Source organism: Tachyglossus aculeatus, chromosome 4 (genome assembly GCF_015852505.1).
Source record: "Tachyglossus aculeatus isolate mTacAcu1 chromosome 4, mTacAcu1.pri, whole genome shotgun sequence".
Classification (NCBI taxonomy): domain Eukaryota; kingdom Metazoa; phylum Chordata; class Mammalia; order Monotremata; family Tachyglossidae; genus Tachyglossus; species Tachyglossus aculeatus.
In genome coordinates this window covers 86,035,693-86,060,166 of record NC_052069.1, presented here as the reverse complement: position 1 = coordinate 86,060,166, position 24,474 = coordinate 86,035,693, and the positions used below count along the sequence as shown (strand labels likewise).

The 24,474-nt window shown below is 46.1% G+C and overlaps 2 protein-coding genes and 1 non-coding gene across 4 annotated transcripts in view; 1 reads left to right on the top strand and 2 right to left on the bottom strand.

The window, feature by feature from the left end:
• The window catches only part of MATN2 (matrilin 2), a 201,350-nt gene extending 193,470 nt beyond the window's left edge, over positions 1-7,880 (top strand). For both annotated transcript variants that reach the window (XM_038745876.1, XM_038745875.1), the window contains 2 exons: positions 2,845-2,943; positions 7,201-7,880. In XM_038745876.1, the coding sequence (XP_038601804.1) occupies positions 2,845-2,943; positions 7,201-7,256 (155 nt within the window). In that variant the 3' untranslated portion in view covers positions 7,257-7,880. The remainder of the gene's footprint in view (positions 1-2,844; positions 2,944-7,200) is intronic.
• A 2,234-nt stretch (positions 7,881-10,114) lies between these two features.
• Positions 10,115-21,981, bottom strand: RPL30 (ribosomal protein L30). The gene is made up of 4 exons (XM_038745357.1): positions 21,789-21,981; positions 12,868-13,013; positions 11,846-11,976; positions 10,115-10,212 (listed from the first exon to the last, which is right to left on the bottom strand). Exons 1-4 carry the CDS (start codon positions 21,807-21,809, stop codon positions 10,163-10,165), a joined length of 348 nt encoding a protein of 115 aa, XP_038601285.1. The 5' UTR covers positions 21,810-21,981; the 3' UTR covers positions 10,115-10,162.
• LOC119927515 lies at positions 10,484-10,617 on the bottom strand. The gene has a single exon (XR_005450511.1). It is a non-coding gene; the product is annotated as a small nucleolar RNA SNORA72 (small nucleolar RNA).
• Positions 21,982-24,474: the final 2,493 nt, after the last annotated feature.

The following is a 24,474-nucleotide window of genomic DNA, read 5'->3' as shown; positions in this document are numbered from 1 at the left end:
ACACAGTAAGCAATTGATAAATACGATTGAATGAATGAATTTGGTTGTTCCTAGCTGCATGGAAACTGTAATCTCGTTTTGGGCAGGTAATGCGTCTGTTTAACCGTACTCTCCCAGCGCTTAGTACAGTGCTCTGCACACAGTAAGCGCCCAATAAATACGATTGAATGAATGAATTAGATTGAGCCTAGCTGCATGGAAACCATAATCTCATTTTGGGCAGAGTTGTATTTTACTCTACCAAGCGCTTAGTACAGTGCTCTGCACACAGTAAGCGCTCAGTAAATACGATTGAATGAATGAATGAATTTGATTGTGCCTACCTGCATGGAAACTGTAATCTCGTTTGGGGCAGGTAATGTGTTGTACTCTCCCAAACGCTTAGTACAGTGCTCTGCACACAGACAGCACTCAGTAAATACGATTGAATGAATGAATTTGATTGTGCCTAGCTGCATGGAAACCGTAATCTTGTTTTGGGCAGGTAATGTGTCTGTTTTATTGTACTCTCCCAAGCGCTTCGTACAGTGCTGTGCACACAGTAAGCACTCAATAAATACGATTGAATGAATGAATGAATTTGATTGTGCCTAGCTGCATGGAAACTGTAATCTCGTTTTGGGCAGTTTTATTGTACTCTCCCAAGCGCTTAGTACAGTGCTCTGCATGCAGTAAGCGCTCAGTAAATACGATTGAATGAATGAATTTGATTGTGCCTGGCTGCATGGAAACCGTAATCTCGTTTTGGGCAGGTAATGTGTCTGTTTTATTGTACTCTCCCAGATGCTTAGTACAGTGCTGTGCACACAGTAAGCACTTGATAAATATGATTGAATGAATGAATGAATTTGTGCCTAGCTGCATGGAAACTGTAATCTCGTTTTGGGCAGGTAATGTGTCTGTTTTATTGTACTCTCCCAAGCGTTTAGTACAGTGCTGTGCACACAGTAAGCGCTCGATAAATACGATTGAATGAATGAACGAATGTGATTGTGCCTGGCTGCATGGAAACTGTAATCTCGTTTTGGGCAGGTGATGTGTCTGTTTTATTGTACTCTCCCAAGCGCTTAGTACAGTGCTGTGCACACAGTAAGCACTTGATAAATACAGTTGAATGAATGAAGGAATTTGGTTGTGCCTAGCTGCATGGAAACTGTAATCTCATTTTGGGCAGGTAATGTGTCTGTTTAAGTGTACTCTCCCAAGCGCTTAGTACAGTGCTCTGCACACAGTAAGCACCCAATAAATACAATTGAATGAATGAATTTGATTGTGCCTAGCTGCATGGAAACTGTAATCTCATTTTGGGCAGGTAATGTGTTTGTTTTATTGTACTCTCCCAGGCGCTTAGTACAGTGCTCTGCACACAGTAAGCGCTTGATAAATACGATTGAATGAATGAATTTGTGCCTAGCTGCATGGAAACCGTAATCTCGTTTTGGGCAGGTAATGTGTCTATTTTATTGTACTCTCCCAGATGCTTAGTACAGAGCTGTGCACACAGTAAGCACTTGATAAATACGATTGAATGAATGAATGAATTTGGTTGTGCCTAGCTGCATGGAAACTGTAATCTCATTTTGGGCAGTTTTATTGTACTCTCCCAAGCGCTTAGTACAGTGCTGTGCACACAGTAAGCACTTGATAAATACGATTGAATGAATGAATGAATTTGGTTGTGCCTAGCTGCATGGAAACTGTAATCTCATTTTGGGCAGTTTTATTGTACTCTCCCAAGCGCTTAGTACAGTGCTCTGCACACAGTAAGCGCTCAGTAAATACGATTGAATGAATGAATGAATTTGATTGTGCCGAGCTGCATGGAAACCGTAATCTCGTTTTGGGCAGGTAATGTGTCTGTTTAATTGTAGTCTCCCAAGCGCTTAGTACGGTGCTGTGCACACAGTAAGCGCCCAATAAATACGATTGAATGAATGAATTTGCGCCTAGCTGCATGGAAACCATAATCTCATTCTGGGCAGAGTTTTATTGTACTCTCCCAAGCGCTTAGTACAGTGCTCTGCACACAGTAACTGCCCAATAAATGCGATTGAATTAATGAATGAAGTTGATTGTGCCTAGCTGCGTGGAAAATGTAATCTCATTTGGGGCAGGTAATGTGTCTGTTTAATTGTACTCTCCCAAGCGCTTAGTACAGTGCTCTGTACACAGTAAGCGCTTGATAAATACGATTGAATGAATGAATGAATTTGATTGTGCCTAGCTGCATGGAAACTGTAATCTCGTTTTGGGCAGGTAATGTGTCTGCTTTATTGTACTCTCCCAAGCGCTTAGTACAGTGCTCTGCATGCAGTAAGTGCTCAATAAATACGATTGACTATTGGGCACATAAAAAGTTGGACTGTGTGGTCTACTTTTCTCAAGGGGGCCAATATTTTTCTGGTCATGAAACTCTTTAGGGACAGGGATTGTGTCTGTCAGCTTGTACTGTACTTGGAAGCAGCTTGGCTCAGTGGAAAAGAGCCTGGGCTTTGGAGTCCGAGGTCATGGGTTCAAATCCCGGCTCTGTCAGCTGTGTGACTTTGGGCAAGTCACTTAACTTCTCTGTGCCTCAGTTCCCTCATCTGTAAAATGGGGATGAAGACTGTGAGCCCCCCCGTGGGACAACCTGATCACCTTGTAACCCCCCAGCGCTTAGAACAGTGCTTTGCACATAGTAAGCACTTAATAAATGCTATCATTATTATTATTATTATTATTATTATTATTATTATTATTTCCCAAGGGCTTAGTACAGGACTCGGCCCACGCTCAATAAATACCATCGGTTGATTGTTTTGCTCATTGAGGGCCCCTCCATAAGCAGATTTCCCGCTTTTTCAGGAAGCCGTTCGGAAGAGAAGCAAGACCAATGCAAATGTGAAAACCTCCTGACATTCCAGAACTACGCGAATGAAGAAGTAAGAAGATTAACGCGGCAGCATATCCTTTTCCGGTACTTATCCTTTCCAGCGGTTTGTGCTCCGTAGGTGGACTTGAAAGAAGCAGCGTGGCTCAGTGGAAAGAGCCCGGGCTTTGGAGTCGGAGGTCATGGGTTCAAGTCCCGGCCCCGCCAATTGTCAGCTGGGTGACTTTGGGCAAGTCACTTCTCTGGGCCTCAGTTCCCTCATCTGTCAAATGGGGATGAAGACTGTGAGCCCCCCTGTGGGACAACCTGATCACCTTGTAACCTCCCCAGCGCTTAGAACAGTGCTCTGCACATAGTAAGCGCTTAATAAATGCCATTATTATTATTATTATTATTATGGTATTTGTAAAGGCCGGGCACTGTACTAAGTGCTGGGGTAGATGCAAGCTAATCAGGTTGGACAGTCCCTGTCCCACTTGGGGCTCAGTATCATAACCATAATTAGAGAAGCAGTGTGGCTCAGTGGAAAGAGCCCGGGCTTTGGAGTCGGAGGTCGTGGGTTCAAATCCCCGCTCCGCCAATTGTCAGCTGGGTGACTTTGGGCAAGTCACTTGACTTCTCTGGGCCTCAGTTACCGCATCTGTAAAATGGGGACTGAGACTGTGAGCCCCCCGTGGGACAATCTGATCACCTTGGAACCTCCCCAGCATCTTAGAACAGTGTTTTACACATAGTAAGCACTTTAATGCCATCATTATTATTATTATGTGCCACACACTACATTAAGCGCTGGGGTGGATACAAGCAAATCCGGTTGGACAGAGTCCCTGTCCCACATGGGGCTCACTCTCAATCCCCATTTTGCAGATGAGGTAACTGAGGTCCAGGGAAGTGAAGGGACTCGCCCAAGGTTACCCAGCAGACAAGGGGCAGAGCTGAGATTAGAACCCACGACCTTCCCCTAGCCACTCCACCATGCTGCTTCCTACGTCTCCCCTCTCGACAGCAGCTTCTAGACTGTGCGCCCGCTGTTGGGTAGGGACCGTCTCTGTATGTTGCCAACTTGGACTCCCCAAGCGCTTAGTACAGTGCTCTGCTCACAGTAAGCGCTCAGTAAATACGACTGAATGAATGCATGACCCCCCCTACCTGCTGGGCCCAAAGAGGGGACCCCACTCCATTAGAGAGGCAGCATGGCCCAGTGCTAAGAGTCAGAAGGATCTGGGTTCTAATCCAGACTCTGCCCCTTGGCTGCTGTGTGACTTTGGGCCATTCACTTCATGTCTCTGGGCCTCAGGTCCCTCATCCGTCAAGTGGGGAATAAGATTGTGAGATTGGGGCTGTGTCCGACAATCAATTTCTATCTACTCCAGCGCTTAGTAATAATCATAATGACGGCATTTATTAAGCGCTTACTATGTGCAAAGCACTGTTCTAAGCGCTGAGGAGGTTACAAGGTGATCAGATTGTCCCACGGGGAGCTCACAGTCTTAATCCCCATTTTACAGATGAGGTCACTGAGGCCCAGAGAAGTGAAGTGACTTACCCAAAGTCACACAGCTGACGAGTGGCGGAGCTGGGATTTGAACCCATGGCCTGACTCCAAAGCCCGGGCTCTTTCCGCCGAACCACCCTGCTTCTCAAGTGCTTAACAAATACCACAATTATTATCTTCTAGACTGTGAGCCCACTGTTGGGTAGGGACCGTCTCTATATGTTGCCAACTTGTACTTCCCAAGCGCTTAGTCCAGTGCTCTGCACACAGTAAGCGCTCAATAAATACGATTGAATGAATGAATGTAAGGACTCAAAGAGTGTATTTGAGGAAAGCTTAGAGAAGATCAAAGTCTGAAACGAGGGCCCTTTTTCTTTTACCTGAGTTTTAATCATCTGCAAGCTTGACAGCAGGAAATGTAAATGAACACGCATGAGAAAACAGTCTACCGCTGAAACTCAGACTGAGGAAAATACCACAATTATTATTATCATTCATTCAATCGTATTTTTTGAGCACTTACTGTGTGCAGGGCACTGTACTAAGCGCTTGGGAAGTCCAAGTTGGCAACATCTAGTGACAGTCCCTACCCAACAGTGGGAGCACAGTCTAGAAGGGGGAGACAGACAACAAAACAAAACATATTAAAGTAATTATCGACCATCCCAGCTAAAGGAGACACATTTCCAACCCTTTGACTCTTTACTCCACCTCCCTCTGTGTAAGGACTCAAAGAGTTTATTGGAGGAAATCTTAGAGAGGATCAAAGTCTGAAACGAGGGCCCTTTTTCTTTTACCTGAATTTTGATCATCTGCAAGCTTGACAGCAGGAAATGTAAATGAACACGCATGAGGAAAGAGTCTACCACTGAAACTTGGGCTGAGGAATTTATTCAATAATAATGGTATTTGTTAAGCGCTTACTATGTGCTGTTCTACGGGCTGCAGGAATACAAGGTGATCAGGTTGTCCCACCTGGGGCTCACACTCTTAATCCCCATTTGACAGATGAGGTAACTGAGGCCCAGAGAAGTGAAGTGACTTGTCCAAAGTCACACAGCTGACAGTAAGCGCTCGATAAATACGACTGAATGAATGCAAGTGGCGGAGCCGGGATTAGAACCCGTGACCTGATTCCCAAGCCCTGGCTGTTGTCACTGAGCCACACTGCTTCTCCTAGTCACAGTTTTACAAGAAGATCCTTCTACCATGGAGACCGGTTAATTTCTCCAATTATCCCACCTGCTGCCTCAAACCTAAAGCTGCAGCCTGCTTCAGTCCACTCCCTTTCCAGTATTTAATCAGGCTGTAGGAAAATAATTTAGTTGAGGGACAGCTTTAAGAAACAGCATGCAGTAATTACCATTTTGAAAGCTGTGACTGTCCCGTAAGTAAATACAGTAATTACCAGCTCTCATTCAATAGATGCTGCCACTCCTTCAACACACCTGGTGCATGGTATTATTTAGCTTGATTTCCTTGGCTGAGACACAGCCCTGAGTTAAGGGCAGTTATATATATATATATATATATAATTTATATATTTTTATTAAATATACATACATTTATATTATATATATAGTTATATATATATAGTTATATATTTTTAGACGGTGAGCCCACTGTTGGGTAGGGACTGTCTCTATATGTTGCCAACTTGTACTTCCCAAGTGCTTAGTACAGTGCTCTGCACAAAGTGCTCAATAAATACAATTGATGATGATGATGATATATCTGTATATGGCCACGCTGCTCTTCACACTCCATTCAGGGAGACGGTATAGTCTCACTTTAGTGTTGCAGAATGAAAGTCCAGTAGTCAGAAAATGGGAGCACTTTTTGTCATTGTTGGTAGTTGTTGAGCAATTACTATATTTGTGGAGCAATTACTAGGTTCAAAGCAGCGGGGTAGACACAAGATGATCCAATTTGTATATACCTGTATATATGTTTGTACATATTACTTTATTTTACTTGTACACATCTATTCTATTTATTTTATTTTGTTAGTATCTTTGGTTTTGTTCTCCATCTCCCCCTTTTAGACTGAGCGCCCACTGTTGGGTAGGGACTGTCTCTATATGTTGCCAACTTGTACTTCCCAAGCGCTTAGTACAGTGCTCTGCACACAGTAAGCGCTCAATAAATACGATTGATTGATTGATTGGACCCATTCCACCTCCCATATGGGGCTCACAGGCTTAATCCCCATTTTCAGCTGAGGGAACTGAGGTACAGAAGTGACTTGCCCAAGGTCACACAGCACACTGGTGGTGGAGGTAGGATTAGAACCCAGGTCTTCCTGAGTCCCAGACCCCAGCTCTTATCCATTGGCTCATGTGGCTTCTCCAGGTTTCCCTCCTTTTTCAAGACAGAGCTTTGTTCAAAGACAAATGGCAAATTTACATTACGCAGAGGTAAGTATGCCTATATGTGAATTTCATTCAATCGTATTTATTGAGCGCTTACTGTGTGCAGAGCACTGTACTAAGCGCTTGGGAAGTACAAGTTGGCAACATATAGAGATGGTTCCTACCCAGCAGCGGGCTCACGGTCTAGAAGGGGAAGACAGAGAACAAAACATATTAACAAAATAAAATAATTAGAATATTCATTCATTCAATCGCATTTATTGAGCGCTTACTGTGTGCACAGCACTGTACTAAGCTCTTGCGAAGTACAAGTTGGCAACATATAGAGACGGTCCCTACCCAGCAGTGGGCTCACAGTCTAGAAGGGGGAGACAGACAACAAAACATATTAACAAAATAAAATAATTAGAATAAATATGTACAAGTAAAAGGCGGTAGATACCTTTTTCCTTAATGTGACGTACTGGAAGAAATGACCAAGAGAATGGAAGTTTTGGAAAATCGCTTGAGATACAGATGAAGAAGTGAAGACTCCATATTTATATATAAAAGCTTAAGGATATGGGTGAGGAATTCAGAATTTTTGCATCTAACAAGTGGGTTCAACAACACATGCAGTACTTAAGACGGGAAAGTGAATTCAGTTTTACGTTCAGTGATGAAGAGGCACAGTAAGAGACCAACTTGTACAAAGATATGCAACATTGTACCTTCCAGGCACTTAGTACAGTGTTCTGCACACATTAAGCGCTCAGTAAGATTGAATATGTATCAACTGCACACAGTTCCACATAGGATTCAACAAAAGTGAGAATAAGCTAGGCAGCAAAATGCTATTCTTTTGTAAAATGTGTTGATGGACATTTTAAAAGATATTTTGTATTATACTGGACATTTTTTTGTGTAACTATCGATGCCTTAAAACGAGTGGTACAGCCTTCTTCTGACTAGAAAATAAACCACGTTAGTCTTGGTGATACCGTAGAGCATTGCCTGTAGGTAGAAATAGCGTGGTATTTTGTACTGGACTCTAACTTGATAAATATATATGCATAAACTCACTTTCAAAACTGGTCCTGTATACTTGTATAACAGAGTTGGGAATTTTATATTCAATTAAACTGGGGGGAGAGTCTATTACTTTAACCACCGATGTTCTCTATGGTATTCTTTGCCCAAGCTCTGAATTGCATCAATTATAAAATAAACCATTAACATCCAATGCCAATCCTTGCCCTCAGACTCCACGACGGCTTACTAAACACACCAAGGCCGATGATCTGTTCTTTGATCGGACTGCATCGACCTTCTCGTTACCTTGCAGTTAGCCACAGGAGACAAGATACCACAGCAGAAAGTCACCTCTGTAAAAAAAAAAACTTTGTCCCGCTACCAGGATATGTGTTTTCCCCTCCCTTCCCAACTCTTTACACCTCCTCACCAAAAACCATCATCTTTGGAGGGTCGGTTCCATCTACTTCAATGAAGTCCTTGTACAAATTGAGAAAAATGGGGAGATTAAAAACTACATCTTACCTGCTCAGAGATTTGTCACTACAGGACCTCAGTGACATCATTCCTCCGCCTTGGGCCAAATTAACATTTGATAAAGAATTCTAGACTGTGAGCCCACTGTTGGGTATATATGTTGCCAACTTGTACTTCCCAAGCGCTTAGTACAGTGCTTTGCACACAGTAAGCACTCAATACAATTCAATGACTGAATTCATCTTGCACTTATCTAAGCATTGTGTCAGGCACTGGTGTAGACAAGTTAGTCAGGTTGGACCGAAGCGCTTAGTACAGTGCTCTGCACCCAGTAAGCGCTCAATACGATTGAATGAATGACAGTCCCTACCTATATTCATTCAATTGCATTTATTAAGCACTTACTGGGTGCCATGCACTGTACTAAGCGCTTGGAAAGTACAATTCGGCAACAGGTAGACAATCTCTACCCAACAACGGGTTCACACCCATTTTTCAGATGAGGTAACTGGGGCACAGAGTTAAGTGACTTACCTAAGGTCACACAGGTAACAGATCGGGGAGTTGCTGACAACTCCCAGGCCCGGTCTATCCACTAGGCCCTGTTGCTTTTCACGAGTCTTGTTAGAGGCGCATCAGAAGTATACAACCTGCTGCTTTGCTCCATGCCCAGTCTGCAGTTTAATGATTTGATTGCCTAGCAGGAGAAAACTGGTCCTATGACTGGTTTCCTTTTTTCTTAAAATCTCAGTCGATACCTGCCGAGCAGCTCTGGGAAGAGGCCACAGACCCACCTGAGCTTAGAATAGAGCTTTGCACCTAGTAAGCGCTTAACAAATGCCATCATTATTATTACAGATACACGTCAAAACTTGTTTCCTGTCCTCCCCCCCGACTTTCCTGTTACCACAGGCAGCACCATTTTAACCCTGGAAAAATCCTCCATCTCTAATTCAGAAACTTGCTCCATGCCTGGACCTCATCTGCCCCACCACCAACCCCTTCCCTCCATCCTTCCCCTCCATATCTGACAGACCACCCCTCTCCCCACCTTTGCAGACCATCGTCCTTCCCCTTGCCAATGAAGTTCTCAGCCCAACCCCGCAGCACTTAATGTACCTACCCTTCCGCTCCAATATTTCCTGCGTGTTTAATTTATTTTAAGGTCAGTCCCCCCCTATTGATTGTATGCTCCTCCCGGGCAGGGAGCGCAACCACCAACTACTCACCCTCAGCAAGCGCTCAATAAATACCATCGAACGGTTCGGTCAGGACCATTTTCAGTGCATCGCAGCAAGTCTGCCTGTGGCTTCAGCTGCAGTCCCACCTTTTCATTCATTCAATCGTATTTATTGAGCGCTTACCGTGTACAGAGCACTGTACTGAGCCCTTGGGAAGGACAAGGTGGCAACATATAGAGACAGTCCCTACCCAACAGTGGGCTCACAGTCTAGAAGGGGGAGACAGACAACAGAACAAAAGACACTAACCAAATAAAATAGAATACATACAAATAGAATAGAGTAATAAATACGTACAAACATATATACATGTGGTGTGGGGAGGGGAAGGAGGTAAGGCGGGTGGGGGATGGGGAGACTGTAAACTAATTTTTATACCACCCTCTCCCAAGCTTAGTTCAGCGCTCTGCACATAGTAAGCACACAACAGATGGCTTCGATCGATCGATTCTTCCCTAACCTTCGTTGGCAGATACCAAAAGCTACGTTGTAAGGTCCTTGAAGGCAGGAATCAATATTGGCTACTGCACCCTTCCAAATGCTTAGAACAGTGCTTTGCACACAGCAAGCGCTAAATACTACTGGTTGAGTTGGCGTGTTGCCTCACTTCTCTCTGCCCATTTACCGTAAAAAGAATACACACACTTGTATACAAGCTTGGCCCCGTTTTATTAAAGAGCACTTTTTTTTGTCAAGGTTACTTCTCACTGGTCTGTTCTGGCATGCTCCTAATGATGTCAGAATCACCTGGAAAAGAAGGAAAAGGAAATTACCAATCCATTTAAAGGCAGTTAATAAAGCTGTCAAGGGGTTGCTCTGAGCTGCAGATACCAGTTCAGCTGCCTTAGCTCTACAGCAGTAGGAGGGATATTTGAGGCTAGGGGAATGATTATTCCTACTTTCTCTTCCTCTGAGGACAACCAAGACTTTGGATGGCTTTTGGATGGCCAGCTAAATTAGCAGTCCCTGACCTTAAAAAAAAAAGGGGGGGGGGGGGGGAACACGACGACAGTCCTAAATCTGTCACCAGCATTTACAAAACCAGGAATAGGGAAAGAACTAATCCTGGGGGACACAATGCTCGGTGTTAATATAGCGAATGTCTAGCCTGACCTGATCACGGGCATATCAGGCCAGCGAGAAGATTCGCAGAACCATTTCAACGGCAAGCACTCCGCCCACCGAAAATACCCTGATTATTTCAGCCCTTCCACTTGCATTTAAGGCAACTGAACGGAGACCTTTTTAAAATGGGAGGTAGTAGTTAGGTGCAAATGCTATGCGATGAATGGGATCCCACCTCCATTTGAAGGGCTCCCTGGAGCTGTGGACACCGAGGATGAATTTGTACCACCGCTGCCAACAGACGCCAGTGCTTAGGACAGTGCTCGGCACATAGTAAGCGCTTAACAAATGCCATTATTTTCCTATTAGATGGGCCTCATTTCCTGCACATGGCCCCCTGGGGTAGGCCAGCACTCTCACTGGCAAAATCAACTATCAGCCCCAGTACACGTGTTAATAGACAGGAATTATTGTACATTGTACTCTCCCAAAGCACTTAGAGTGCGCTGCAAACAGCAAGCACTCAATAAATACAAATGATTGCCAGAGGCACTGAGGGGCACCCAGTCCACCTCTTACACTCTAAGACGGCCAGATGCAAAAAGACTTTAATATCCAATAACTTCGGCGGCATCGAGGTGCCAAATTGCTTTCTGGCCTCAAGAACATTGCCGTCTGAGAATATCGTGCAAGGTGTCCCACCTCTGCTTCCCCCTCGGAACATTTCCCTTTTCCGGGTCCCTTATTTTCACCCCAATTTTGCTCTTAGAAGTTCGAGGTGGGTTAATAAGCTCAGTGTGGGCAGGGAACGTGTCTATGTCTGTTGCAGTGTAGTCTCCCAAGTGCTTAGTATAGCGCCCTGCACATAGTAAGCACTTAAAACCACTAATAAGAAACACGATCCAGCATTCTAGGTGTTCGAAATACACTCGCTTTGAAAATCGTCTCCAGTCACTTCCCCACACCATCATAAAATGTATTCTCTACCATGATCAAGCATCATTTAGCCGCCCTCGGCAATGAGGCAAGTAGCTAATTCCAACATTTGGAGAAGTCCCTTTTTTTGAAAGCTTTTTGGTTGATGTGTTAGCCAAACTTTCTCTCTAGTAATCTAAGACTGCTCATCCCATGATTTTATGTGTGCTTAGTACAGTGCTCTGCACACAGTAAGCGCTCAATAAATACGATTGATGATGGTGTTAGAAAATCCCATCTGGTGACCATTGGCCCAGAGATGAATACTCCCTCTATAAAGTGTTATTCTCTGTTACGCCTTCCCGGTTATAGCCACGGCGGATCAGACAATTAAACTTACCTGGATCGATGATTGCCAGAGTGCAAACTCTATAGTATTTTCCGCAGGCTGTGCCCAATTCGATATTGTTTCCACTGTAATGATGGACCCCGGTCTTGGCCAACATGGCATAGTACTCAATCTCTGATTTTCTGAGGGTTCAAGAAAGAAAACGGTGCTCAATGGAAAAGTTTAGTGCCGCATATTCGAAGCCAACCGCGTCCACTCGGCTGGGGCCATCCTTTCTGTGGGGCTTTGAGAAAACAAGGGCATTCGTCTTGGGCAGTGGGAAACCCTGACTAAGCACTGTGGCTCGGTGGAAAGAGCACGGATTTGGGAGTCAGAGGTCATGGGTTCTAATCCCAGCTCTGCCGCTTGCGGCTGTGTGACCTTGGGCAAGTCGCTTCACTTCTCTGGGCCTCAGTTCCCTCATCTGTCAAATGGAGATGAAGACTGTGAGCCCCGCCGTGGGACAACCTGATCACCTCGCATCCCCCCCAGCGCTTTCATTATTATTATTCCGCACAGAACCAAGTATTCAATCAATACTGATTGATATTTGGGTAGGAGCAGTTTGCTAAACCACAGCAGTAGGTTTAGCGACTCTTACACGGATTCTAGTGTTCTTTAGCCTATTACACTTCAGACTTTGGGCATCTCCTCATCTGGTGATGTGTTTTATAGTGGTTAGGTGAGGGTATGTAAAAAAAGCAACGCTTTTTGGAAAATGCGCTGTTTGGACAGGCACTTTGAATTCTTATAGCCTTTCAACCGTTTTATTTACCGGGACAAGAACTGACCCTAGTGTTTACTGGGCGTTCACCTTGCAGGCTCCTCTAGACTGTAAGATCACGTGGACAAGGGATACATCTGTTTGTGGTCGTCTTGTCCTCTCCCAAGTGCTTAGTACAGTGCTCTGCACACAGACTTGAGCCAGGCACCGTGGAGGGTCACCTCATGAGGACATCGCTGTGCCCCGTGAGGGTCAGACAACTCCCCGATTACCGAACGAGCCCCCAGAAGCGCGCAAGAGACCAACTTACCTTAAAGCCGGGCAGTTGTTGGCCAGGATAACCAGTTTGGCTTTGCCTTGCCTGATCATTTTCAGCGTCTGTTTGTAGCCCAGCACATACTTGCCACTCTTCATAACCAGCTGGAGCCTAGAGTTAATGGACTCCAGCGACTTTTTCTGCAAGACAAGAATGCGTCTCAGTGCACCGGGCTTTTCATTCGTATTTACTGAGCGCTTACTGTGTTCAAAGCACTGTACTAGCATGAGAAGCAGCGTGGCTCAGTGGAAAGAGCCACGGGCTTTGGAGTCAGAGGTCATGGGTTCAAATCCCAGCTCTACCACTTGTCAGCTGTGTGACTTTGGGCAAGTCACTTCACTTCTCTGGGCCTCAGTTACCTCATCTGTAAAATGGAGATTGACTGTGAGCCCCCCGTGGGACAACCTGATCACCTTGTAACCTCCCCAGCGCTTAGAACAGTGCTTTGCACATAGCAAGCTTTTGACAAATACCATCATTATTATTATTATTACTAGGTGCTTGGGAGAGTATAAGGAACAACAAACTGGCATATTCATTCATTCATTCAATCGTATTTATTGAGCGCTTACTGTGTGCAAGGCACTGTACTAAGCGCTTGGGAGGTCCAAGTTGGCAACATCTAGAGACGGTCCCTACCCAACAGCGGACTCACAGTCTAGAAGGGGGAGACAGACAACAAAACAAAACATGTTAACCAAATAAAATGAATAGAATAGTAAATATGTACAAGTAAAATAGAGTAATAAATCTGCACAAACATATATACAGGTGCTGTGGGGAGGGGAAGGAGGTAAGGCGGGGGGGGATGGGGGAGGGAGAGGAGGGGCATACTCATTCATTCATTCAATTGTATTTATTGAGCGCTTACTGTGTGCAGGGCACTGTACTAAGCGCTTGGGAAGTACAAGTTGGCAACATATAGAGACAGTCCCTACCCAACAGTGGGCTCACAGTCTAGAAGGGGGAGACAGACAACAAGACAAAATATATTAACAAAATAAAATAAATAGAATAAGTATGTACAAATAAAATAGAGTAATAAATGCATACAAACATATATACATGCATATGGCTGCCCACAATGAACTCACAGTCCGGGGGGGGGGGGATGTTAATATAAATAAGTAGATAAATGAATAAATCAATTACAAATATACACATCCATGCTGTGGGGATGGGAGGAAGGATGAAGGAGGAAATAAGAGTGGCGCAGAAGGGAGTGGGAGAAGAGGAAAGGAGGGCTTAGTCGGGGAAGACTTCCTGGAGATGTGACTTTCAATCGGGTTTTGAAGTGGGGGACGGCAATTATCTGTCAGATTTGAGGAAGGAATGGCGTTCCAGGCCAGAGGTGGGATGTGGACGAGGCAGATGAGACAGAGGCACAGTGAGATGGTTAGCATTAGATAGACAAGTGTTTGGGTTGGGTTGTAGTCTTCTAGACTGTAAGCCCGCTGTTGGGTAGGGACGGTCTCTACATCAATCAATCAATCAACTGTATTTATTGAGCGCTCACTGTGTGCAGAGCACTGTACTAAGCGCTTGGGAAGTCCAAGCTGGCAACGTATAGAGACGCTCCATATCCAACAGTGGGCTCACAGTCTACATATCTATTCTATTTATTTACTTTATTTTTTTATTATTTTATTTTATTTTGTTAGTATGTTTGGTTTTGTTCTCTGTCTCCCCCTTTTAGACTGTGAGCCCGCTGTTGGGTAGGGACTGTCTCTATGTGTTGCCAACTTGGACTTCCCAAGCGCTTAGTGCAGTGCTCTGCACACAGTAAGCACTCAATAAATACGATTGATTGATTGATAGAAGGGGGAGTACATGTTGCCAACTTGTACTTGCCAACCGCTTAGTCCAGTGCTCTGCACACAGTAAGCGCTCAATAAATACGATTGATGATGATGATGATGATCACGGACTTGGGGGTCAGAGGCCGTGGGTTCTCTCATCTGTAAAATGGGGATGAAGGCTGCGAGCCCCACATGGGACAACCTGATCACCTTGTATCCACCCCAGTGCTTAGAACAGGGCTCGGCACATAGCAAGGACTTAATACCACCATTATTAATATTCTTCTTCTCTGGGCCTCAGTTCCCTCATCTGTAAAATGGGGATTAAAGACCGTGAGCCCCACGGGGGGCAACCCGATCACTTTGTATCTCCCTCAGTGCTTAGAACAGTGCTTCGCAAATACCATCAGTACCATTATTCTCCGGGCCTCAGTTCCTTCATCCGTAAAATGGGATGAAGCCTCTGAGCCCCATGTGGAACAATCTGATGGCCTGGTATCTAACCCGGCGCTTAAAACAGTGTGGGACACATAGTGAGCACTTAACAAAGTGCCTAACAAGTGCCATCATTATTATTATTACTGTTATTATAGCAGAGTAGCAAAGTAGCATCGTGGCTCAGTGGAAAGAGCCCGGGCTTTGGAGTCAGAGGATGCGGGTTCTAATCCCGGCTACACCACTTGTCTGCTGTGTGGCCTTGAGCAAGCCACTTTACTTCTCTGAGCCTCAGTTCCCTCATCTGTAAAATGGGGATTAAGACTGTGAGCCCCCCGTGGGACAACCTGATCATCTTGTATCCTGCCCAGCGCTTAGAACAGTGCTTAGCACATAAGAAACACTTAAATACCAACATTAGCATTGTTATTCTCTGTGCCTCAGTTCCTTCATTTGTAAAATGTGGGTGAAGACCAGGAGCCCCCCATGGGACAACCTGATCACCTTGTATCCTCCCCAGAGCTCAGAGCAGTGCTCAGCACAAAGTAAGTGCTTAGCAAATACCACCATTATTATTATTATTATTATTATTATGTGCTCATTGTGGGGATGGATCAGGAAAGAGCCCGGGCTTGCGAGTCAGGGGTCGTGGGTTCTAATTCCAGCTCCGCCACTTGTCAGCTGTGTGACTTTGGGCAAGTCATTTCACTTCTCTGGGCCTCAGTTACCTCATCTGTAAAATGGGGATGAAGACCGTGAGCCCCTCGTGGGGCAACCTGATCACCTTGTATCCTCCCCAGAGCTTAGAACAGCACTTGGCACATAGTTAGCACTTAACAAATTCCATCATTACTATTACTCCCCGGGCCTCAGTTCCCTCATCTGCAAAATGGGGACGAAGCCTGTGAGCTCCATGTGGGACGACCTGATCACCTTGTATCCCCCCCAGTGCTCAGAACAGTGTTCGGCACATAGTAAGCGCTTAACAAATACCATTATTATTATTACTAAAATGGGGATGAAGATTGTGAGCTCCATGTGGGACGACCTGATCACCTTGTAACCTCCCCAGTGCTTAGACCAGTGCTTTACACATAGTAAGCGCTTAACAAATACCACTATTATCATTATTACTAAAATGGAGATGAAGATTGTGAGCTCCACGTAGGACAACCTGATGACCTTGTAACCTCCCCAGTGCTTAATACAGTGCTTGGCACATAGTGAGCGCTTAGCAAATACTGTTATTATCATTATTACGAAAATGGGGGTCTAGATTGTGAGCTCCACATGAGACAGCCTGGTCACTTTGTAACCTGCCCGGTTCTCAGTACATAGTAAGCGCTTAATACCATTATTATTATTATTACTAAAATGGATGAAGATTGTGAGCTCTACGTGGGACAACCTGATCACCTTGTTACCTCCCCAGTGCTTAGAACAGTGCTTTGCACATAGTAAGTGCTCAACAAATACCATTATTATCATTATTACTACAACGGGGGTGAAGACTGTGAGCCCCCCGTGGGAAAACCTGATCACCTTGTAACCTCCCCGTGCTTAGAACAGTGTTCGGCACATAGTAAGCACTTAACAAATACCAAAACTATTATCATTATTACTAAAATGGGGATGAAGATTGTGAGCTCCATGTGGGACAACCTGATCAATCAATCAATCAATCGTATTTATTGAGCGCTTACTGTGTGCGGAGCACTGTACTAAGCGCTTGGGAAGTACAAGCTGGCAACATATAGAGACAGTCCCTACCCAACAGTGGACTCACGGTCTAGAAGGGGGAGACAGAGAGCAAAACCAAACATATTAACAAAATAAAATAATTAGAATAGACATGTACAAGTAAAATAAATAAATAGAATAAACATGTACAAACATATATACATATATACAGGTGCTGTGGGGAAGGGAAGGAGGTAAGACGGGGGGACGAAGGGGGGACGAGGGGCAGAGGAAGGAGGGGGCTCAGTCTGGGAAGGCCTCCAATAATAATAATAATAAAAATAATAATAATAATAATAATAATAATAATAATAATGGCATTTGTTAAGCACTATGTGCAAAGCACTGTTCTAAGCACTGGGGAGGATACAAGGTGATCAGGTTATCCCATTTGGGGCTCACAGTCTTAATCCCCATTTTACAGATGAGGTAACTGAGGCCCAGAGAAGTTAAGTGACTTGCCCAAAGTCACACAGCTGACAATTGGCGGAGCCGGGATTTGAACCCATGACCTCTGACTCCCAAGCCCGAGCTCTTTCCACTGATCCACGCTGCTTCTCCTATGTGCAAAGCACCTCCCCAGCGCTTAGAACAGTGTTTGGCACATAGTAAGCGCTTAACAAATGCCATCATTATTATTATTATCTCATCTGTAAAATGGGGGTGAAGACTGTGAGCCCCACTTGGGACAACCTGATCACCCTGCATCCTCCACAGCGCTTAGAACAGTGTTCGGCACGTAATAAGCACTTAACAAATACTATTATTATTACTAAGATGGGGGGGAAGACTGTGAGCTCCATGTAGGACGACCTGATAACCTTGTAATCTCCCCAGCGGTGCCTGGCACATAGTAAACGCTTAACAAATACCATTATTATCATTATTAGTAAAATGGGGGTGAAGACTGTGAGCTCCACACAGGACAACCTGATCACCTTGTAACCACCCCATGCTTAGAACAGTGCTCAGCACATAGTAAGCGCTTAACAGATACTATTATTATTATTATTACTAAAATGGGGGTCAAGACTGAGTGCCACATGGGACAACCTGATCACCTTGCAACCTCCCCAGTGCTTAGAACAGTGCTCGGCACATAGTACGCCCTTATCAAACACTATTATTATCATTATTACTAAAATGGGGATGAAGACTGTGAGCTCCACGTGGGGCAACCTGATCGCTTCGTAACCTCCCCTTGCTTAGAACACTGTTTGGCACATAGTACGCGCTTAACACTATTATTATCCTTATTATTAAAATGGGGATGAAGACTGTGAGCCCCACGGGGGACAACCTGATCACCTTGTAACTTCCCCAGCGCTTAGAACAGTGCTTGGCACACAGTCCGCGCTTATCAAATACTATTATCATTATTACTAAAATGGAGATGAAGATTGTGAGCTCCACGTAAGTCAACCTGATTACCCTGTAACCTCCCCAGCGCTTAGAACAGTGCTTGGCACATAGTAAGCACTTAACAAATACCAAAATTATAATTATTACTAAAATGGGGATGAAGACTGTGATCCCCACGGGGGACGCAACCCGATCACCTTGTAACCTCCCCAGTGCTTACAACAGTGTTCGGCACATAGTACGCGCTTATCAAATACTATTATTATCATTATTACTAAAATGGGGATGAAGACTGTGAGCTCCACGTGGGATGACCTGATCGCCTTGTAGCCTCCCCAGCGCTTAGAATAGTGCTTGGCACATGGTAAGCACTTAACAAATACAACTATTATTATTATGAATAAAATGGGGGTGAAGATTGTGGGCTCCACGTGGGACAACCTGATCCCCCTGTAACCTCCTCAGCGCTTACAACAGTGCTTGGCGCATAGGACGTGCTTATCAAATACTATTATTATCATTATTACTAAAATGGGGGTGAAGACTGTGAGCCCCACGTGGCACGACCTGATCACCTTGTACCCTCCCCAGTGCTTAGCACATAGTACGCCCTCAAATATTATCATTATCACTAAAATAAGGGTGAAGACTGTGAGCTCCACGTGGGACGACGTGATCACCTTGTAGCCTCCCCGTACTTCATTCATTCATTCGCATTTATTGAGCGCTTACTGTGTGCAGAGCACTGTACTAAGCGCTTGGGAAGTACAAGTTGGCAACATAACTTAAAACAGTGTTCCGCACACAATATGCGCGTAACAAATACTATTATTACTAAAATGGGGGTGAAGATTGTGAGCTCCACGTGGGACGACCTGATCCCCCTGTAACCTCCCCAGCGCTTAGAATAGTGCTTGACACACAGTAAGTGCTTCACGTGATTATTATTGTCATGATGATGATTAATTACTTAACTACTAGTTAGTATGTTTTGTTTTGTTGTCCGTCTCCCCCTTCTAGACTGTGAGCCCGCTTTTGGGTAGGGACCGTCTCTACATGTTGCCAACTTGTCTTTCCCAAGCGCTTAGTCCAGTGCTCTGCACACAGTGAGCGCTCAATCAATACGATTGAATGAATGAATGGGTAGGGACCGTTTCTAGATGTTGCCGATTCGTCCTTCCCGAGCGCTTAGTCCAGTGCTCCGCACACAGTAAGCGCTCAATCAATACGATTGAATGAATGAATGAATTTCCGAATGAATAGGGACCGTCTCTAGATGTTGCCGACTCGTCCTTCCCAAGCGCTTAGTCCAGTGCTCCGCACACAGTAAGCGCTCAATCAATACGATTGAATGAATGAATGAATGCCAACTTGGCCTTCCCAAGCGCTTAGTCCAGTACTTTGCACAGTAAGTGCTCAATAAATACGATTGAATGAATGAATATGTTGGCAACTCGTCCTTCCCAAGCGCTTAGCCCAGTGCTCTGCACATAGTCAGAGCCCAATAAATACGATTGGATGGATGAATGAATGCCAACTCGTCCTTCCCAAGCGCTTAGTCCAGTACTTTGCACAGTAAGTGCTCAATAAATACGATTGAATGAGTATGTTGGCAACTCGTCCTTCCCAAGCGCTTAGCCCAGTGCTCTGCACATAGTCAGCGCCCAATAAATACGATTGGATGAATGAATGAATGCCAACTCGTCCTTCCCAAGCGCTTAGTCCGGTGCTCTGCAGACAGTAAGCGCTCAATAAATACGATTGAATGAATGAATGAACATGTTGCCAACTTGTCCTTCCCAAGCGCTTAGCCCAGTGCTCTGCAGACAGTAAGCGCTCAATAAATACGATTGAATGAATGAATGAATGTTGCCAACTTGTCCTTCCCAAGCGCTTAGCCCAGTGCTCTGCACAGTCAGTCAGCGCTCAGTAGGGATCGTCTATGTCGCCGACTCGTCCTTCCCAAACGCTTAGCCCAGTGCTCTGCACACACAGTCAGCGTCCAATAAATATAATTGAATGAATGAATGAATGAATGCCAACTTGTCCTTCCCAAGCGCTTAGCCCAGTGCTCTGCACACAGTAAGCGCTCAATAAATACGGTTGAATGAATGAATGAGTAGGGATCGTCTATGTTGCCGACTCGTCCTTCCCAAGCGCTTAGTCCAGTGCTCTGCACACACAGTCAGCGCCCAATAAATATAATTGAATGAATGAATGCCGACTTGTCCTTCCCAAGCGCTTAGCCCAGTGCTCTGCACAGTAAGCGCTTAATACGACTGAATGAATGAATGAATAGGGACCGTCTCTCTGTTGCCAACTCGTCCTTCCCAAGCGCTTAGCCCAGTGCTCTGCAGTCAGCGCCCAATAAATACGATTGAATGAATGAATGTTGCCAACTTGTCCTTCCCAAGCGCTTAGCCCGGTGCTCTGCACACAGTAAGCGCTCCATAAATACGACTGAATGAATGAATGAATAGGAACCGTCTCTCTCTGTTGCCAACTCGTCCTTCCCAAGCGCTTAGTGCAGTGCTCTGCAGTCAGCGTCCAACAAATACGATTGAATGAATGAATGAATGCCAACTTGTCCTTCCCAAGCGCTTAGCCCAGTGCTCTGCACATAGTAAGCGCTCCATAAATACGATTAAATGAATGAATGAATGAAGGAATAGGGACCGTCTCTCTGTTGCCAACTGGTCCTTCCCAAGCGCTTAGCCCAGTGCTCCGCACACAGTAAGCGCCCAATAAATATAACTGAATGAATGAAAGCCAACTCGTCCTTCCCCAGCGCTTAGCCCAGTGCTCCGCACACAGTCAGCGCCCAATAAATATAACTGAATGAATGAATGCCAACTCGTCCTTCCCCAGCGCTTAGCCCAGTGCTCCGCACACAGTCAGCGCCCAATAAATATAACTGAATGAATGAATGCCAACTCGTCCTTCCCCAGCGCTTAGCCCAGTGCTCCGCACACAATCGGCGCTCAATAAATACGATTGAATGAATGAATGCCAACTCGTCCTTCCCCAGCGCTTAGCCCAGTGCTCCGCACACAATCGGCGCTCAATAAATACGATTGAATGAATGAATGCCAACTCGTCCTTCCCCAGCGCTTAGCCCAGTGCTCCGCACACAGTAAGCGCTCAATAAATACGATTGAATGAATGAATGCCAACTCGTCCTTCCCCAGCGCTTAGCCCAGTGCTCCGCACACAGTCAGCGCGTCATCAGTACGATTGAATAATAATAATAATGGCATTTATTAAGCGCTTACTATGCGCAAAGCACTGTTCTAAGCGCTGGGGAGGTTACAAGGTGATCAGGTTGTCCCACGGGGGGCTCGCAGTCTTCATCCCCATTTTCCAGATGAGGGAACTGAGGCCCGGAGAAGTGAAGCGACTTGCCCAGAGTCACACAGCTAAGTGGCGGAGCCGGGATTTGAACCCATGACCTCTGAGTCCAGAGCCCGGGCTCTTTCCACCGAGCCACGCTGCTTCTCATGAATGAATGAACGATGCCGCCGATGAGGAGAGGATGGAGAGGCGACGAGGGCCCCATGTGCCGAGGGGGCCGGGACTCACCGTCTTCTTGGCGGCCACCATGTTCCCGGGCTCGGTCCTGAAACACACGGAGAGACGGAGACAGAGAGGAGGGTCGCGTGCTGAGGACAGGCGGCCTGCGGGCGGGCGGCGCGACTCACCCGCCTCAGCGACAAGATGGCCGGCGCCGAAAAGAAGGCTTCTTCCTCCACGCCGGGCCTTTCAGGGCCGGAACGGCCGGCTCTCGCGAGACTTCGCCGACGCGCACGCCCTTACGACGAGCCGACGGCGCGACGCACGCACGCCTTAGAGCCTACGAGTGACGTACGCCCGCCTTAGAAGCCTACGGCGCGACGCACGCCCGTCTTAGAAGCCTACGGCGCGACGCACGCCCGTCCTACGGGGCGACGCACGCACGTCCTAGAATCCTACGAGCCCACGCACGCGCGCACGCACGTCTTAGAAGCCTACGGCGCGACGCACGCCCGTCCTACGAGGCGACGCATGCCCGTCTTAGAAGCCTACGGCGCGACGTACGCCCGTCCTACGGCGCGACGCACGCACGCACGCACGCCCTAAAATCCTACGAGCCCACGCACGCACGCGCGTCTTTGAAGCCCATGAGGCGACGCACGCCCGTCTTGGAATAATAATAATAATAATAATAATAATAATATAATGATAATAATAATAATAAAATAATGATAATAATAATAGTAATGACGGCACTTTTTTTAGACTGTGAGCCCACTGTTGGGTAGGGACCGTCCCTAGATGTTGCCAACTTGTCCTTCCCAAGCGCTTAGTCCAGTGCTCTGCACGCAGTAATTGCTCAATAAATACGATTGATTGATTGATTATAAAGTGCTTACTATGTGCCAAGCACCGTTCTAAGTCCTGGAGAGGTTACCAGGTGATCAGGTTGTCCCACGGGGGGGCTCACGGTCTTCATCCCCATTTGACAGATGAGGCAACTGAGGCCCAGAGAAGTGAAGCGACTTGCCCAAAGTCACCCAGCTGACAATTGGCAGAGCTGGGGTTTGAACTCATGACCTCTGACTCCAAATCAATCAATCAGTTGTATTTATTGAGCGCTTACTGTGTGCAGGGCACTGTGCTATGCGCTTGGGAAGTACAAGATGGCAACATAGAGAGACGGTCCCTACCCAACAGCGGGCTCACAGTCTAGACGGGGGAAACCGGACATACCAACAAAATAAAATAAAATAAATAGAATAGATAAGTACAAAGCCCGGGCTCTTTCCACTGAGCCACGCTTAGAGGCCCACGAGGCAGCGCACGCCCATCTTAGAAGCCCACAAGGCGACACACGCCCGTCTTAGAATAATGATAATGATGGCATTTATTAAGCGCTTACTGTGTGCAAATGAACTGTTCTAAACGCTGGGGAGGTTACAGGGTGATCAGGTTGTCCCACGGGGGGATCACAGTCTTCATCCCCATTTTAGAGATGAGGGAACTGAGGCCCAGAGAAGTGACGCGACATGCCCAGTCACCCAGCTGACAATTGGCAGAGCCGGGATTTGAACCCATGACCTCTGCCAACTTGTACTTCCCAAGCGCTTAGTACAGTGCTCTGCACACAGTAAGCGCTCAATACATACGATTGATGATGATGATGATGATGATGACTCCAAAGCCCGGGCCCTTTCCACTGATCCACGTTTAGAGGCCCACGAGGCGATGCACGCCCATCTTAGAAGCCCACTAGGCGACACACGCCCGTCTTAGAATAATGATAATAATGGCATTTATGAAGCGCTTACTGTGTGCAAATGAACTGTTCTAAACGCTGGGGAGGTTACAGGGTGATCAGGTTGTCCCACGGGGGGATCACAGTCTTCATCCCCATTTTCCAGATGAGGGAACTGAGGCCCAGCGAAGTGAAGCGACATGCCCAAAGTCACCCAGCTGACAATTGGCAGAGCCGGGATTTGAACCCATGACCTCTGACTCCAAAGCCTGGGCCCTTTCCACTGGTCCACGCTTAGAGGCCCACGAGGCGATGCACGCCCGTCTTAGAAGCCCACAAGGCGACACACGCCCGTCTTAGAATAATGATAATAATGGCATTTATGAAGCGCTTACTGTGTGCAAATGAACTGTTCTAAGCGCTGGGGAGGTTACAAGGTGATCAGGTTGTCCCACGGGGGGCTCATAGTCTTCATCCCCATTTTATAGATGAGGAAACTGAGGCCCAGAGAAGTGAAGTGACTTGCTCAAAGTCACACGGCTGACAAGTGGCGGAGCCGGGATTAGAACCCATGACCTCTGACTCCAAAGCCCGGGCTCTTTCCACTGAGCCACGATTAGAGTAATAATTGCTTAGAAGCCCACGAGGCGACGCACGCCCGTCTTAGAATAATAATAATAATGGCATTTATAAAGTGCTTACTATGTGCAAAGCACTGTTCTAAGCGCTGGGGAGGTTACAAGGTGATCAGGTTGTCCCACGGGGGGCTCACAGTCTTCATCCCCATTTGACAGATGAGGTAACTGAGGCCCAGAGAAGTGAAGAGACTTGCCCAAGGTCACACAGCTGACAAGTGCATGGCTCAGTGGAAAGAGCCTGGGCTTTGGAGTCAGAGGTCATGGGTTCAAATCCCAGCTCTGTCAATTGTCAGCTCTGTGACTTTGAGCAAGTCACTTAACTTCTCTGTGCCTCAGTCACCTCATCTGTAAAATGGGGATGAAGACTGTGAGCCCC

What these genes read in the sequence shown, in the direction of transcription:
- RPL30 (XM_038745357.1), bottom strand. Translation starts at nt 21,809, where the DNA reads ATGGTGGCCGCCAAGAAGACG. An exon ending in TGGTGGCCGCCAAGAAGACG is followed by an intron (nt 13,014 to 21,788) that starts GTGAGTCCCGGC and finishes CTTGTCTTGCAG; the next exon opens with AAAAAGTCGCTGGAGTCCAT. An exon ending in TCTGGCAATCATCGATCCAG is followed by an intron (nt 10,213 to 11,845) that starts GTAAGTTTAATT and finishes CTTCTTTTCCAG; the next exon opens with GTGATTCTGACATCATTAGG.